Genomic DNA, 14,261 nt, shown 5'->3' with positions numbered 1-14,261 from the left:
CTACAAAAAGAATTTGGTTGAGTGATGGCATATAGAAATGCCTATTAATTTCGTTTTCATATTCTCTTATTTTCAATAAACTGAAATGTAATGTCTCTCTCAAAGTTGGTAACCTTCACAAATTAAAACCATATAATATAAAATAATTGAAGTAAAATAATATGTATTAAATTTCAAAAGAAAGCACAAAAAGAATATGTAACGTAGGGTTGTAACTTGCTTATCATCTTCCTTTTTACGCGACAAAGTTGTTTAGTCATGCTATACAAAATGCTGTGTTCATATATACAATATTCTTTTTAACATATATAACCTTAATTTTGATTTTAGGTTTAATTATTAACTTCACAAACTTTTGTATGTATATAATTTTGTATGATAATCTAGCTTATAGCACGTGTTACATTTGATTGAAACCTTCGTATAAAAATTTAGTAAATTATAAAATTTAGGTCTTTTTTTTAACCATTTTGATTTTGTTTTTTTATGTTTATTGATATCAAGTCAAAATTTGAAAACAGAACAGATAACTTTATTTATTTATTTTAAAAAAATTTGACTAAAAATTCAATCATGTACCTAATAATGCAAGTGATCGTTCAAAATAAAAATTAAATTATAAACCTAATTTTAAATAACTAAAATCTAAATGCAAAATAGTAAGCTTTAGTCATCGAACTTGTTCATTAAATATAAATTCAAAATTTTAATTCTGATATATATATCTTAAAGGAAGACTAAACTAGTAAAAACTTAATATGATTTTTAATTATTTTTTTTATAATTACAATAAATAGTAATTTTAAACTTTATAAGCAATATTTTTTTTTATTGGTATTATTGATAAGACTTTTGACATCTTTTACTATCTTCCTAATTTTTAAAAAATATTATTATATATGTCAATAATTTGAATTTAAGGGTCATATATTTGTGATTGATCCTTTGTTGTTGTTTGTTTATAGAAGAGGGCAATTTGATCTTGCTATTTTAAATTTTTAGTTTCTTGAAATTATTATTATTGTCATTGTTATTTATATAATAGTGATTTTTTTAAAAAATAAATTATTATTTAAAAAAAAATTATGGTGAAAATGCTAATAAACAAAAAAAACAAAATGGTGGCAAATTTTAAGATTTATTAAAATCATATAACCAAAATTGAAGTTTTGAAGGGTTCATAGATTAAAAGTAAGATGTGTAAAATTAATTTTGGGAAATTAAGGTGCCAAATTTTGAATATAGGCAAAGAAAAAGGACCAAACTATTTATTTTTAAAATGTTAAGAACTTTAAAATAAACATCTTTGATAATGAAATCTGACAAAATAGCAATAATAATAAAATGGAGGGACAGAGATTAATCAAGTTTGATCAAATTCTTTGTTTTCATTTCAAAATTTTCATTTCTTCATTCATTATTATTATTATTGAGAGAGGAAAGGAAATATTTCAGATTTAAATTTTGGATCTATTTTTCATTTCCTCCGACTTTTAATTTTTAAATTTAAACAAACTTTATTTCCATTGAAATAGTTAATTAATAGTAAAATAAATTAAAATATATCAACCTCTATTATTCATATTGTGGGAAGGTTGGAATATAAAAAAGAAAAATAATTAGAGAAAAGAAAAAAAAGCAAAGGGTGCTGAATGCTCATCTTTGATTTACTAAGAAACATTACATAATTTAATGAAAAAATAAAAAAGAGTATAAGATTAAAAAGAAAAATACCTTTTTTTAATGAATATTAGTATCTGACTTTGTTGCCCAATTGCGCAACATTAGGAATCTAACTGCCCGAGAAATATCTGAACCCTGCCCGCAGTCACCATTTCAACTCCCTCCCTTGCTTCTACGGTCACCCTTCTCTCTCTCTTTTCCCAATTTCATCCTTCTCTGACTCCATTACCGATAGTATTTAGTAATGGTCCTAATGGACCTCTTCTTCGTATTCCATGCCACTCCCCTCCATTTCTGATCCTTTAATGGAGCTCCGAGCCTGCGTCCAACCCCTCTCTTGAGTTTCTTTCTTCTCCCTCTGTTTTCACCGTTTTAAGCAGAGGAGGAAAGATGGGGCAGGGTCTGAGTTGCAGTGCGACTCATGAGAATGGATTGTTTAGTGCTGTACAGTGTGGGGATTTAGAGATGGTTCAACTTTTGTTGAATAACCAACCATCTTTGTTGCATAATACCACTCTCTATGATCGTCAATCTCCGCTTCATTTTGCTGCTGCTAATGGGCAGATCGAGGTTTGTTGTTGTCTTTTTCTTTCTTCTTTGATTTGGGTTTCGTTTTCTTTCGTTTACCTGTTTTGGTTTATTGATTGGGGATTTTGAGTTTTGGGTTTTTTTTCTTTTTTTTTTCATTATTAGATCCTCTCTTTACTTTTGGAACGATCTGTTAATCCGGATTTGTTGAATCGTCACAAACAGGTGAGGGATTCTTCTTTTAATTTTAATTTCATCAGTTTATTTCGGAATTGTTTCTTCTTACTGGGTTTTGATTGTTTAATGTGAATGTTTGTTTTAGACTCCACTTATGTTGGCAGCAATGCATGGGAAGATCTCTTGTTTGAAGAAACTCCTTGAAGTTGGAGCAAATGTATAGAATCGATCGAATCCCATATCTTGATTCTATTCCTTTTACTTTTCACAACCAATGATTTGAAATATACTAATCTGGGTATAAATTTTTTCAGATTTTGAAGTTTGATTCTCTTCACGGGAGAACTTGCTTGCATTATGCTGCTTATTATGGCCATTTTGATTGTTTAGAAGTCATTCTTTCTGCAGCTCAATCAAGCCCCGTTGCTGCTTCCTGGTATTTGTTGCTGATCGCTCCCTTTTAACAAATACTCATTAACTTTTCATTCTAGAATCATTGGTTAACTTATTGGTCAATAGGGGATTTGTACGATTTGTGAATATTAGAGATGGTAAAGGAGCAACCCCTTTACACTTAGCAGCTCGTCAAAGACGACCTGAATGTATTCATATTCTGTTGGATAATGGAGCTCTTGTTAGTGCTTCAACGGGTGGATATGGGTATTTTTCTATATCAAGTATTCTTCAACTTTCTTTTGTTTTGAGTTGAATTTGACAAATTTCTATGAACAGATGCCAAGGAAGTACACCTCTTCATTTGGCAGCTCGTGGGGGTTCCTTGGATTGCATCAGGGAATTGTTAGCTTGGGGGGCGGATCGTCTTCAGAGAGATTCCACCGGGTATTAGAACATACTAATTTACATCATAAACTAGTTCTAATTGCATATGAATCAGGTAATTAAGGCCAGGATTATCACTTTTTCTGTGTACAGGAGAATTCCCTATGTAATTGCTATGAAGCACAGACATGGAACTTGTGCAGCCTTGCTGAATCCTTCATCCACAGAGCCACTTGTTTGGCCATCACCCTTGAAATTTATCAATGAGCTTAATCAAGAAGCAAAAGCTTTATTAGAACAGGCTCTAATGGAAGCCAACAGGGAGAGAGAGAAGAACATCTTGAAGACAAATTCTCCTGGACTACCCTCTCCATCGCATTCCGATGCAGTGGATGACAATTTGTCTGAGGTAATCAAGAATTTCCTTTGTCATTAAAGAATGTCTTTAACTTTTAAAGTGGATTTCAAACACGGCAGCCATTCGGTATTTGAAAAGTCATGACTCATGACTCTCTTTGACTCGACGTTATGAAGTTTTGCGTTTAAATCCAAAAAATTTTCGAGTTAAGAATCATAGGTAAAGAAACAAAGTTATGGGGATTGATAAGATATTGATGGTTTTGAAGGTTTTGTCCTTCCACACTATTAGTGGCATTGCTTTCCCAATTTGGAGGTATTCACTTTACGTCTGAAAGCATCTCTGATGTAATGTAGACTTGTCATTTGTTTCTTAGAGAGCTTTTTTTCAACTTAGGCTCTTAGAAGACACGTGATGAATGGTCCCAATATCTGCAATTTCAATTATCAATTCTCTTCACTTTTCTCAGATTTTTAAAAAATGATTAGCTTTTCTGCTTTAGGTCTTCGGTATGGGTCTGTCATCCCATTGATTAGTTGAGAATTTTCAAGTGCTTTTGAGATCCCTTTTATGTATTGGGAAACTTGGCTTCTTTGCAGATTAGTGATGAAGATACAGAATTATGCTCCATTTGCTTTGAACAAGCTTCCACAATTGAAGTCCAAAACTGTGGCCATGTCATGTGTGCTCAATGCACTCTTTCCCTTTGTTGCCACAGTAAACCGAACCCAACCACGGCATGCCTGACGCCACCGGTTTGCCCGTTCTGTCGAAGCAACATTCTTCATTTGGTTGTCGCAAAGACCAAAAGGGAAGAAGTAGATGACCATGAAGCTATTAACTCCAAGCAGAGAAAGGGAAGAAAGTCCCACAACTTCAGCGAAGGTGGCAGTAGCAGCTTCAAGGGGTTGTCGTCAATGACCTCTTTTGGGAAGATCGGCGGTGGCCGGAACTCTGGACGGATAGCTGCGGAAGAGAATCAGTCAGTTGATAAGCTTGGTTAATAGGTGTGGAAATGGCAAATCATACCATCTTTTTTACCAACCAAGATCCTTTTTTCCCGCATTTGCAAACAAATCAAAAAGGTTTCAATTAAACTTTTAATGTCGGCCGGGCCTCTATCAATACGTAATATAATATAGATTGGGAAAAGAAAACCAAAAAAGAAAAAAAAGAAGAAGAAAGTTGCTTGTAGAATTGGGAAATAAGAGATATTAAGAAAAGAAATGGGTTGGGTTGGTGACTTTTCATATTTGTGGGGTCATGTTTAGTTGTAATATGATTTGTTTAAATTGATATTGAAGAAGTCAAAGAAAAAAAAAAGTGAGAGATTATTTATTAAAAAAGAATGATAAATATCTAAATTCTTGAATGGATGGGGTTATTAGGACCGAGTTGAACCGGTGGTGAGTGAGACTCAAAAGGAAAACAAAAAAAAGGTTTGAAAATATTTATAAATACACCAAACCAAACTTTTATACTCTATCACATATAGAAAAGGAAATTTATTATATTGATAAGTATTTTCAACAAGCCTCTTAAAACAATTTTTTCATTTAGTCTATATATTTTTTAATTCAAAATATAATTTAAATGAAGGGTATTCTTTTTCTAAAATAATAATTAAAAAATGAACTTTTTACATTTTATATATAAAAAAAAGAAACCATTATACTCAATTTTTTAGGAAGTAAATATTTTGTCAACAATTTCTTTAAAATGAATTTAAAATTTAACCCAATATTAGTATTTGTATTTTGCAAAATTAATTCTAACCATTTAATTTTTGTTTCGTAGGAATTAAAATGCAACGTATAAGTAAGATTGAATTAATTATAGAGAAACTCTTTATATTATAAATATATAAACTAAAATTACATTTTTTTACGGTGAAGGGATTTGAACTCGAGATACTTTCTATCTTAGTTATACATCAAAGAGTGAGATAAGGTAAGTTTTGATGGGAGTGTAGTAAAAATAAAAATGATCAAGTGGTACTGTATGAGTATGAGTTGTTTGAATCTTTTACAAGTAACTATAAAATATTGCATCATATGACAACAAAAATTTGAAAAAAATAATTCATTTTTTTTACGACAAATAATTAGATATATACAACGAAATAGATTATTATATTATTATTATTATTATTTTTTTTTTTTTTTGTTAATTTTGTAAAGGCATATAACTATGGTAGTCTACTAAAAAAAGTAAAAGGTGTATGTAAATATATATATGATAAAAAAAATAGAAATGATATAAATGAATAAAAGAAAAAATGGAGGGAGGTGGGTGTGGGTGTGGGTGTGGGCGAGGAGGGGAGAGGTGTCTCAGGTGATGGTGTGTCTGTCTTTGTAATAAATCAATTATTGGTATTAAATTAGTATATCATTATTATGACGCCATAATTGTAGTTGTAAGGAGATGTAGACACCTGGAGTGACGTGGAGGAAAGAGTTAAGGGAGGCGTACAACTCTCTTTCTAATTATTTTAGTTACACTAATTACGTAACCTTTTCCCTTTTACTAATAAATACACACACACATATATATATTTAAAAAGAGCCAAATCATTTTTTATTTTTCTCTTTTGGTGAGTGCAGAAAGCCAAATAGAAGTTATGATCATTACATTATTGGCTTATTGATTAAAATACAAAATAAATATAAAATGAGTCATCACCCCAAAACTAAATCATGATTTAAAAAAAAAAAAGAATGTTATCGAGACCTTTCCATATATCCTTCCAAGACCAAGAATAGTCTCATATACTTGAGAGTGTGATTTTGGAATGATAGATTTATATATAAATTGATTTTGTAAAAATTATTTTATAATCATCAAACTTTTAACTTTTCTTTGCTTCTAAACTTTTAAAAATGATTTTTAAATACTTATAACTAATTTTGAATTATGTTGGGTTCTAAAAATAATTTTAAAATTACCCATTTATGTTTTATATTTAAATTTTATTTTATCAAATAATTATAATAAATATTTTTTTATTAACTTATTTTAAATTTTTCTTTTTATTTAAAATCTGGTGAGTGGTGGTGACTCAAATAATGATTGATGATTAGAGGTGTCACTAGTGGTTGTTGAAGTTGGTTAATGATGGTCACTGAAACACGATCGTCCACAATTGGACGAAATCGATTCTTGAGAATATGGTTACTTGAAATTCTAATAATATCTAATTTTATTACTTTATTGGTAATAAATATCTAATTCTATGGAAGTTGTACGATGTCAGTTGTTGAAATGTGATTGTCCAAAATTGATCGGTAGTGATGTTTGAAGATCTGAGGTTGGCGGCATTGGTTGCATGAAGTTTTTCGACAGCTGTCATAAAGAAATAGTTGTTGAAAATTGATCGACAATGATTTCAAAAAGAGGTCATTAGAGGTTGGTTGGAAGCAGCTGCAAAAAAAGTAGTCTTTAGCAGTTGTCGAAAAACAATAGACAAAGACACGATTAGAGATTGACTGGCGACCATCGTAATAGAACTATCATTAGAACCTAGTCAACGACAACCATTAAAAAATGGTTGACAAAAGTTTGCTGGTGATGGCTGTCGAAAATTTGCTGCTAGTAGTAACAAAAAAAAAATGTAATCGAAAGTTGGTCGTGCAACGATTGTGGAAACTTTTTTAATAAATATCTAATTTTATTAATTTATTTTTAATAATTTTTAAAAGTGTTATGGATGAATCCCTTACAACCACCAAAAAAACAAAAAAAAACCAGTCAAATTTCAAAAACAATTTAAAGTGAATTTTATTTTATTGTCAAACATCGTTATTTTAGCTTCGTTAAAATCACTTCAAACACATATTAATATTATTATTAGTAAAGATATTTTTACGGAGCATTAATTTAATTACAATTTGAATTTGGTTGAAGAAGAGAAGCTTCACTTTATCACCTCGAACTCGAGCATGAGAACTTTTTTCTTTCCTTAAGTCGGGGTGAATGATGAGGATAATTACACAATAGTTTAATATTTTATTTAAGTAGTTAATTTAGATTTGTTAGTGTTTAGTTAGAATTAATTAGTTAATTATGTAATTTTCTTGTGGGATATGAATAGTCCAATTTAATTAGAGAGGTCATACGAGGTCTTTTCACCATTAGTATCTTTACTTAGTAACTTTGTTCTCACCAGAGTTCTCTCGTTAACGATGAATTTTCTTTGGTTGGTTATGAATATGAATTTGATCTAAGTATTTTTTGTGCTACATCAATAACAAAGATTAAACCATTTAAATCAATTGTTTTTCTCTTTCTAAATAAAGGTAAAAAAGGTAAATAAAATTACGTTTATTTATTTATTTATTTTTATAGCAAAGTTAGGTTGAATTGAAAGTTTAAATGTTGACAAATAAAAATATGATGAATTGAATAAATTAAGATTTTTTTTTTTGTCGTAAGTAAAGTCTAAAATGTGATTAGAATTTGACAACATAACACACTTTCATTTCTTTGCCTTTTAAAAGTTACAAAATAAGTTTATTTCGTCTACTATTTAATAAACAATTGCTTAGACAGCCTAAAATATCCAAATTGCAATTCTAATTCCATTTTTCAACAATCAAATGGTTGAATTCAGTTTAAAATTGACAGAAATGTGTTGTAATTCGAAGAGAAATAAGAGTTATTGCATTTTATGTTATTTTTTAAACTATGGCTAACCTATCAACCAAATAATAAAATAACTAATGTCCTTTTTTATTTATTCAATGTGTGATTATATAAATACAAAGTATTTTCAAACATATATATGTGTGTGGAAATTTGTTATAACTTATAGAGCTAATAGTAAAAAGTTGAAAAGATTGTGTGTGGAAATTTGTTATAACTTATAGGGCTATTGGTAAAAAGTTGAAAAGATTAATAGGAAGTAGGATTTTGTTTATTATACATTTACTATGATTTATTGAATTATATGGTTATATTTAAAATGAAATTAAGGTTTGTCTTTTATAATCTAAATGCATGATTTCTATAATTGATATTGATGTGGATATAGCAATGATATATACTTAATTGGGCATTTTGAAAGAAAGCAATGACACTTGAATAAGATATTGATTATGTTGATATACCAACTATACATTTAATATATGCCTAATATAAATATGGATATATGCCAATAATATGTATTTGAAAAAATTACTCTTATACAGTTCTACTCCTTAAATTTTCAAACATATCTAAGTTTATTAGATTAGATTCAATTCATCCCTAATTTTTCTCTTAAATACCTTCGTGTATTTTATAAATATTTTAAAATTTTTAAAAATCATACCTTCTTTAAAATTGTTTTTTTTTTATATAATTTTAAGTATTAGAAAGGTAAATTTTGGAAATCGAATAACCAAATAGATTTATTTATATAAACGTATGGACTAAAAATGACTTTTTTTAAACTATAAACTTTTTATGTCTTTAAAAGTTTGAAAACTAATAAATAAACTTTTTTCAATATATAGAGTTATAGTGATAAAAAAGTTAGATACTATATTATATTCAAATATTTTAGCTCTCTTTTTACCATGAAATTATGGAATAAATTAACTTGATTATGGACGTTGATTTAGTCAACGTGGCTACATCATTCATACATGTCTAGCTATTTTAAAATACCTTTGTAAAATTAATATTTTTAAAAACATATAATTATTATTAATCACAAAAAGAGAAAAAAACAAAGGGTAAGACTGCTTGATCTCATTCAATGGATAACTTTAGATATTCTTTTAAATATTTTGATATAATTTTTTGTATTGAATTGAGTAATATTCTTATGTAATTGATATCATGTATTTGTATTTTAAGTTAAACAGACAGTGTTTAGAAATTAGTGTTAGAACTCAAACACAGGGTATGATGATTATTCAAATGTATACAAAATAATAATAACAATAAAACTAAAGTATAAAAATAGTCAGAGATAGTGAAACAATAATTTCTCATAAATGTGAAAAGATTAAAAAAAAAAGAGGAAAAATTGCTAGCATGAACAGAAATGGAAATGATTTCATCTTTGACTGACACTGTCACTGCCCACCTGGATTGATAGTGTAACAAAATTATAAGATCAAATTATAAAATTTTAGATCTTTCTTTACAAATTTGAATCTTTAAATAAATATCATAGTAATAGATGAGCTGTAGTGTACATCAACAAAACTTTATTTTTGAAAAAACTAATAAATTAATTGTAAGAAACACTGTTAGTCAACTCATACCAAATATAGAGATACAAATTTTATCAATATTACACCCCTTTAATAAAACAAAAAATATTTAGAAAAATAATAAAATATCACAATTTTTTTTTGCAATAGTATGCAATATATACACACAGACATGCTACTCTGTAAGGATGAAAAAGGCTGTTAGATGATTTGATAATCTACTGTAGAAGAAAACGTATTATAGTTTCAATAATTTTCAAAATTATGTGACAAGAGACACTCATAATAAGCACATAGTTTTAGTTAATGTTCAAGAATAGTTTGTGTTTATTTAATGAATCTACAAAATTTAAATATTTCATAAACTAATATACTAGGATATAAGTTTAGGAATTTATGTCTAATGAATTCTAAACTTCTAAATTTTGAGTCTAGTAATTCTATGATCTTTAAAACTTATCAAAACTCAAGCTAAATTTGAAAAATAACACGTACACAAAGGAAGGTAGAAATATCTCTATCCTCACACGATCAGACTGATGGAATGAAAGCAAGTTAAAGAAGAAAATGACAAAAAAGCAGATGAAAACTTCACAAATTCCGCTTAATAAATGGAGAAAGAAAGAAAGAGAAAAAGGGTCACTGTAAATTGATATCTTTATCTGTTTCTGAAAGATAAGAAATTCAATCAATATCATAAACACACCGAAAGTTCAACATTCAGGTTTAGTGTCCACAAATGCAAGAACAAATCAGTGCAACTCTATTGTCATTTGTAGGCTCAGTTCCACCATTTTCAGTTTCTGAACCAATGCTAGGTTGAGGAGGTGCCACACAACCATTGATGAATAGGGAGTTTGGCTCTGGACCAAACTGAGCTAATTCTAATTCATCTGCTCCATACATGATTTCACTCTGATTATTTCTCCGATTTTCGTCGGCTGCTCTTCTTTCTTCTGCCAAGAAATGGCCTAACGACGGGCCACTTTCGATGCTATCTGCATCGGTACTCTCCCTAGAACACAAAGAGAAAAACCATGTTCTAGACTTGGTATTGCTTCTCTTGTCCTTTGTGCTCTCTGTTCTTCTTCCCCTGATTGACCTTCTTGAGAGTTCTAAAATGTTGGAAACTCCTATAAGACTCCCAAGTGTGATGCTCTTGTCATGGAAGAAAGATCCTGTTGACTGCAATATTAACGAAACGCATGGCAAAGTTAAGATCGATAGTCATGAGTCGTGTCTGTGTCTCTGATTTTAAAGTTATAAAAATTGCTATGTTTTCTTTTAAACTATTGAGATGCATATATGCATATGAACTAACTCTTCAGCATCAAAATTCCATAAGCATTACTTATATCTATCAGATGGGATGGGCAAAAACCACCAAGTCCAAAAGATTACAAGGGATCATGTCTTGCAGTTGTTGTTGATCCCTTTGTTTCCTCTTGCTACTAGTGAAATCAAACGCTTATCCCAAACTTAAAAATGCAATACATGAAAGTATATACATTCAATTATCCTCTTCCAATACTCTTGGTACAAAATGACGAGTTAAAAGGACATAGACTTCATGAGAAATGAGATACATCTGCATCTACCTTATTCTTGTTTTTCTCACTTCAAAAAGTGGCACATCTCACACCACAAACTTTATGATTCGGGCCAGAAATGAGTTCAAATCTCTTATCTTAACATTACGACACTAAAATAATATCCCAAAACTAAACCACCATGAATTGGACTTACTGGGCCACCTAAATAATAAAGGGTTAAGAGTAAATGAGTTCACTCACTTATAATTTTATATCCTACAAGTTATTTTGATTGAAAGTAGTACTATTAAGATGAGACTGTTGTCCTATGAATGGTCAAGGATATAAAAGACAATAATAATAATAGTATGCAGGTACTCAGCAAATATCACAAACATTGGGATTAATTAGCTAACAAAAACCAATCACTTGGTTGCCACTGCCACAAAAAAAAAAAAAAGAGACTAATCACCATCTGCATTACTCTCAAACATTGATTAATTAACAAACAAGAAACAAAAAAGACCAATCTCCATCTGCATTACTCCCAAAACTATGTAGATTAAAAGGAACCAAACGCAAAGAACAAAACTAAACCATGAGGTAACACATTCCCAAAAAACACACCAAGAGAAGACATTTATCATTCAAAATCTGAGTTAAACAAAAAGAAGAAAAAACAAATACAGACCTCAGTGTCCAAGTCGGATGAAGAATCAGAGAAAGAAATAGGAGAAGCAGTCATCAAAGTATTGAAAGACACTGATCCCAAATAGTCACGATTTCCAGGTACCCCAACTCTTACATTCAGAGGCTGTAGACCAAGAGGCCATCCATCACCCTTCAATCAAATCAACAAGAAAGTAAATTAAAAGAAAAAGAAAAATACAAACAGCAATCCGATAAAGGAAAAGTGGAAAAAACATAGACAATGAAACAACCCACCAAAAAATGAAGAAAACATCAGAGAAATAATGGGGGGGAAAACAGAGACAAGACAAGACAAGACCCATATCAGAAATGGGCATTAGAATGAATGGGGAAGGAAAATCCAAATGAAAGTGAAAAAGGAAACAAATGAAATACCTGTTGAGCCATGTGTGTGATTGCCCACCAAGTACTTGATGAAATGCTTAGAAGAAACTCTGAAAACCCCACTTGAGTAAAGGAAGTCACCTCAAGAATCAGATTTGGTTTGAGACAGAGGAGTTGTCATTTTCTTTAGTAAATGAAAAGGAAATCAAACTGGGGTTTGGATGAACAGATGAGGGGAAGAAAGCAATGGGGAAAAAAGAAGAAGAAGAAGAAACCATTTTTCTTGTGTATTAATTCATTTGAGTTTTCTTTCATGGAGTTTGGGGTCCAAACATTCCAAATCAGTCAAAAAAGAGTGGAAGGGTTTAGGATTATTATCATTTTGGAATTGGAAGCTTTCTTTCTTTCTTTCTTTCTTTCTTTCTTTTTTTGATTCCTTAGCTTTCTTTCTAATTTCACTTTGGTCCCTCTTTGTCTTTGATTCCATCCATCCTCTTGGACCATTAAAATAAATGAAAATTTGTTCACTACAATATAATTTTGAAAACTAATAGAGTAATAAAGGCACAACAAATCCATATAGCTTACACTTTGAGTCTAGATTTCATATTTTTGCATATTTAGTAAACAATCAAATTAAAATAAAACTAAAATAAAAATAGGATAAAATAGTAAGATGAGATTATAAAAAGAAATTAGAGAATCTACACCACACTCAAAGTCTGTAGATAAATAATTAAATACAAATAAAAGTGTATATATATATGTGTGTGTGTGTGTGTAGTAATTAATAGAGGAATCGTTTGTTTATGGTTTAGGCATAATATTGTTGAAAAAAGGAAAGCCCAAATTTCAGAAGCTGTCTCCCTGGAATTGTCGGTTTTACCCTTAAGGACGATGAAGAATTTTGAGGGGTAGAATGGGAAAGATTGAGTTAAAGTGGGTTTCACCTCTACCCCATGATGATCGGGGAGATTGAGCATAGAGGGAAGGAAGGGTACAACTTGAAGTTACTAAGGTGCTCTTGTTTCTACCATTTTCTCTATTTCTTACATCCTCATTCATATCATTAATCATTTCTTTCCAGCTCCATAACTACAAATATTTGGGATCTCATTATCTTTTTACTTCAACTTTCCTTGTCCTTCTTTTCTTTCCTGTGATTCCAACACTGTTACTCATATCTTCACAACTCAAAGTCCCTTCTAATTTCACAAATTTTTCTTTTGAGTTGAACATGTTCCATTGTGATTTTTTGTGAATATAAATAAATGCTCATGAAGTGGAACCAGGTCGGAGATGACTTTCTTATTTATTATTTAATAAGGAGGAAATAATAAATATAGCACAACAAATTATTTAAAATATGATAAATATAAAACAATAACAATTGTAGTAAATAGTAACTATTGTAGAAAATTGAAAGTTCTAGAAAATACTGTTTACTTAGCTAAAAATAAGTGGTTACTATAATCTTAGGAAAGATTTAGAGAAATCAGGCTTTTTTCCCTCGATATTTCACAAATGTCCTAAATTTTCAATTATTATCTTAGGTAATAAATTGAGATATTTTAGAACAATTTTAACCTTCGTATAATTATTTAATAATAATGGCTTTCAAAAATCTTAAACAATATTTTTATTAATTATCGAGTATCATATTTATTATATCATTGGTAACTTTTTTAATTGTTAATACATATATATTTGTATTTATTAATGAAACATTTATCACTTTGCAATAATTTAAGTATGGTATAAATTATTATTTACATAGTAATAATATTTTTAATTATCAAATTGGTACTATTTTTAATAATAATACATTACTCTCAAGTGGTCCATTCTTTTTTATTTTTCTATTTTTTAATATATTATTAATAATAAAGATAGATAAGTTGGTCATTTTTTGGTCATATATTTGTGTAAAATATTAATCAATTTAAAAAAAAAGTTTTGAAAATTTTG

The 14,261-nt window shown here is 29.4% G+C and overlaps 2 protein-coding genes across 3 annotated transcripts; one reads left to right on the top strand and one right to left on the bottom strand.

The window, feature by feature from the left end:
• Positions 1-1,815: 1,815 nt before the first annotated feature.
• LOC101221629 (putative E3 ubiquitin-protein ligase XBAT31) lies at positions 1,816-4,872 on the top strand. Its single transcript, XM_004143060.3, has 8 exons — positions 1,816-2,253; positions 2,377-2,436; positions 2,534-2,605; positions 2,703-2,824; positions 2,908-3,048; positions 3,121-3,228; positions 3,322-3,577; positions 4,126-4,872. The coding sequence occupies exons 1-8, from the start codon at positions 2,074-2,076 to the stop codon at positions 4,528-4,530; spliced, it is 1,344 nt and encodes a 447-aa protein (XP_004143108.1). The 5' UTR covers positions 1,816-2,073; the 3' UTR covers positions 4,531-4,872.
• Positions 4,873-10,311: 5,439 nt separating this feature from the next.
• Positions 10,312-12,734, bottom strand: LOC101221854 (uncharacterized protein At3g17950). 2 transcript variants are annotated; one of them, XM_004143061.3, is made up of 3 exons: positions 12,345-12,734; positions 11,950-12,099; positions 10,312-10,911 (listed from the first exon to the last, which is right to left on the bottom strand). In XM_004143061.3, exons 1-3 carry the CDS (start codon positions 12,354-12,356, stop codon positions 10,453-10,455), a joined length of 621 nt encoding a protein of 206 aa, XP_004143109.1. In that variant the 5' UTR covers positions 12,357-12,734; the 3' UTR covers positions 10,312-10,452. The 2 variants fall into 2 exon arrangements, with proteins under 2 accessions (XP_004143109.1, XP_031742514.1); XM_031886654.1 differs by lacking the exon at positions 12,345-12,734 and adding an exon at positions 12,204-12,222.
• Between the last annotated feature and the right edge of the window lie 1,527 nt (positions 12,735-14,261).

This window comes from Cucumis sativus, chromosome 6 (genome assembly GCF_000004075.3).
Source record: "Cucumis sativus cultivar 9930 chromosome 6, Cucumber_9930_V3, whole genome shotgun sequence".
Lineage (NCBI taxonomy): Eukaryota > Viridiplantae > Streptophyta > Magnoliopsida > Cucurbitales > Cucurbitaceae > Cucumis > Cucumis sativus.
This window is presented reverse-complemented; position numbering and strand designations above follow the sequence as displayed.

Coding starts and splice junctions, on each gene's coding strand:
- LOC101221629 (XM_004143060.3), top strand. CDS start 2,074: ATGGGGCAGGGTCTGAGTTGCAGTGCGACTCATGAGAATGGATTGTTT. Junction 2,825..2,907: donor AGCCCCGTTGCTGCTTCCTG/GTATTTGTTGCT, acceptor ATTGGTCAATAG/GGGATTTGTACGATTTGTGA. Junction 3,049..3,120: donor GCTTCAACGGGTGGATATGG/GTATTTTTCTAT, acceptor TTCTATGAACAG/ATGCCAAGGAAGTACACCTC.
- LOC101221854 (XM_004143061.3), bottom strand. Junction 10,912..11,949: donor CATCCGACTTGGACACTGAG/GTCTGTATTTGT, acceptor TTAATATTGCAG/TCAACAGGATCTTTCTTCCA.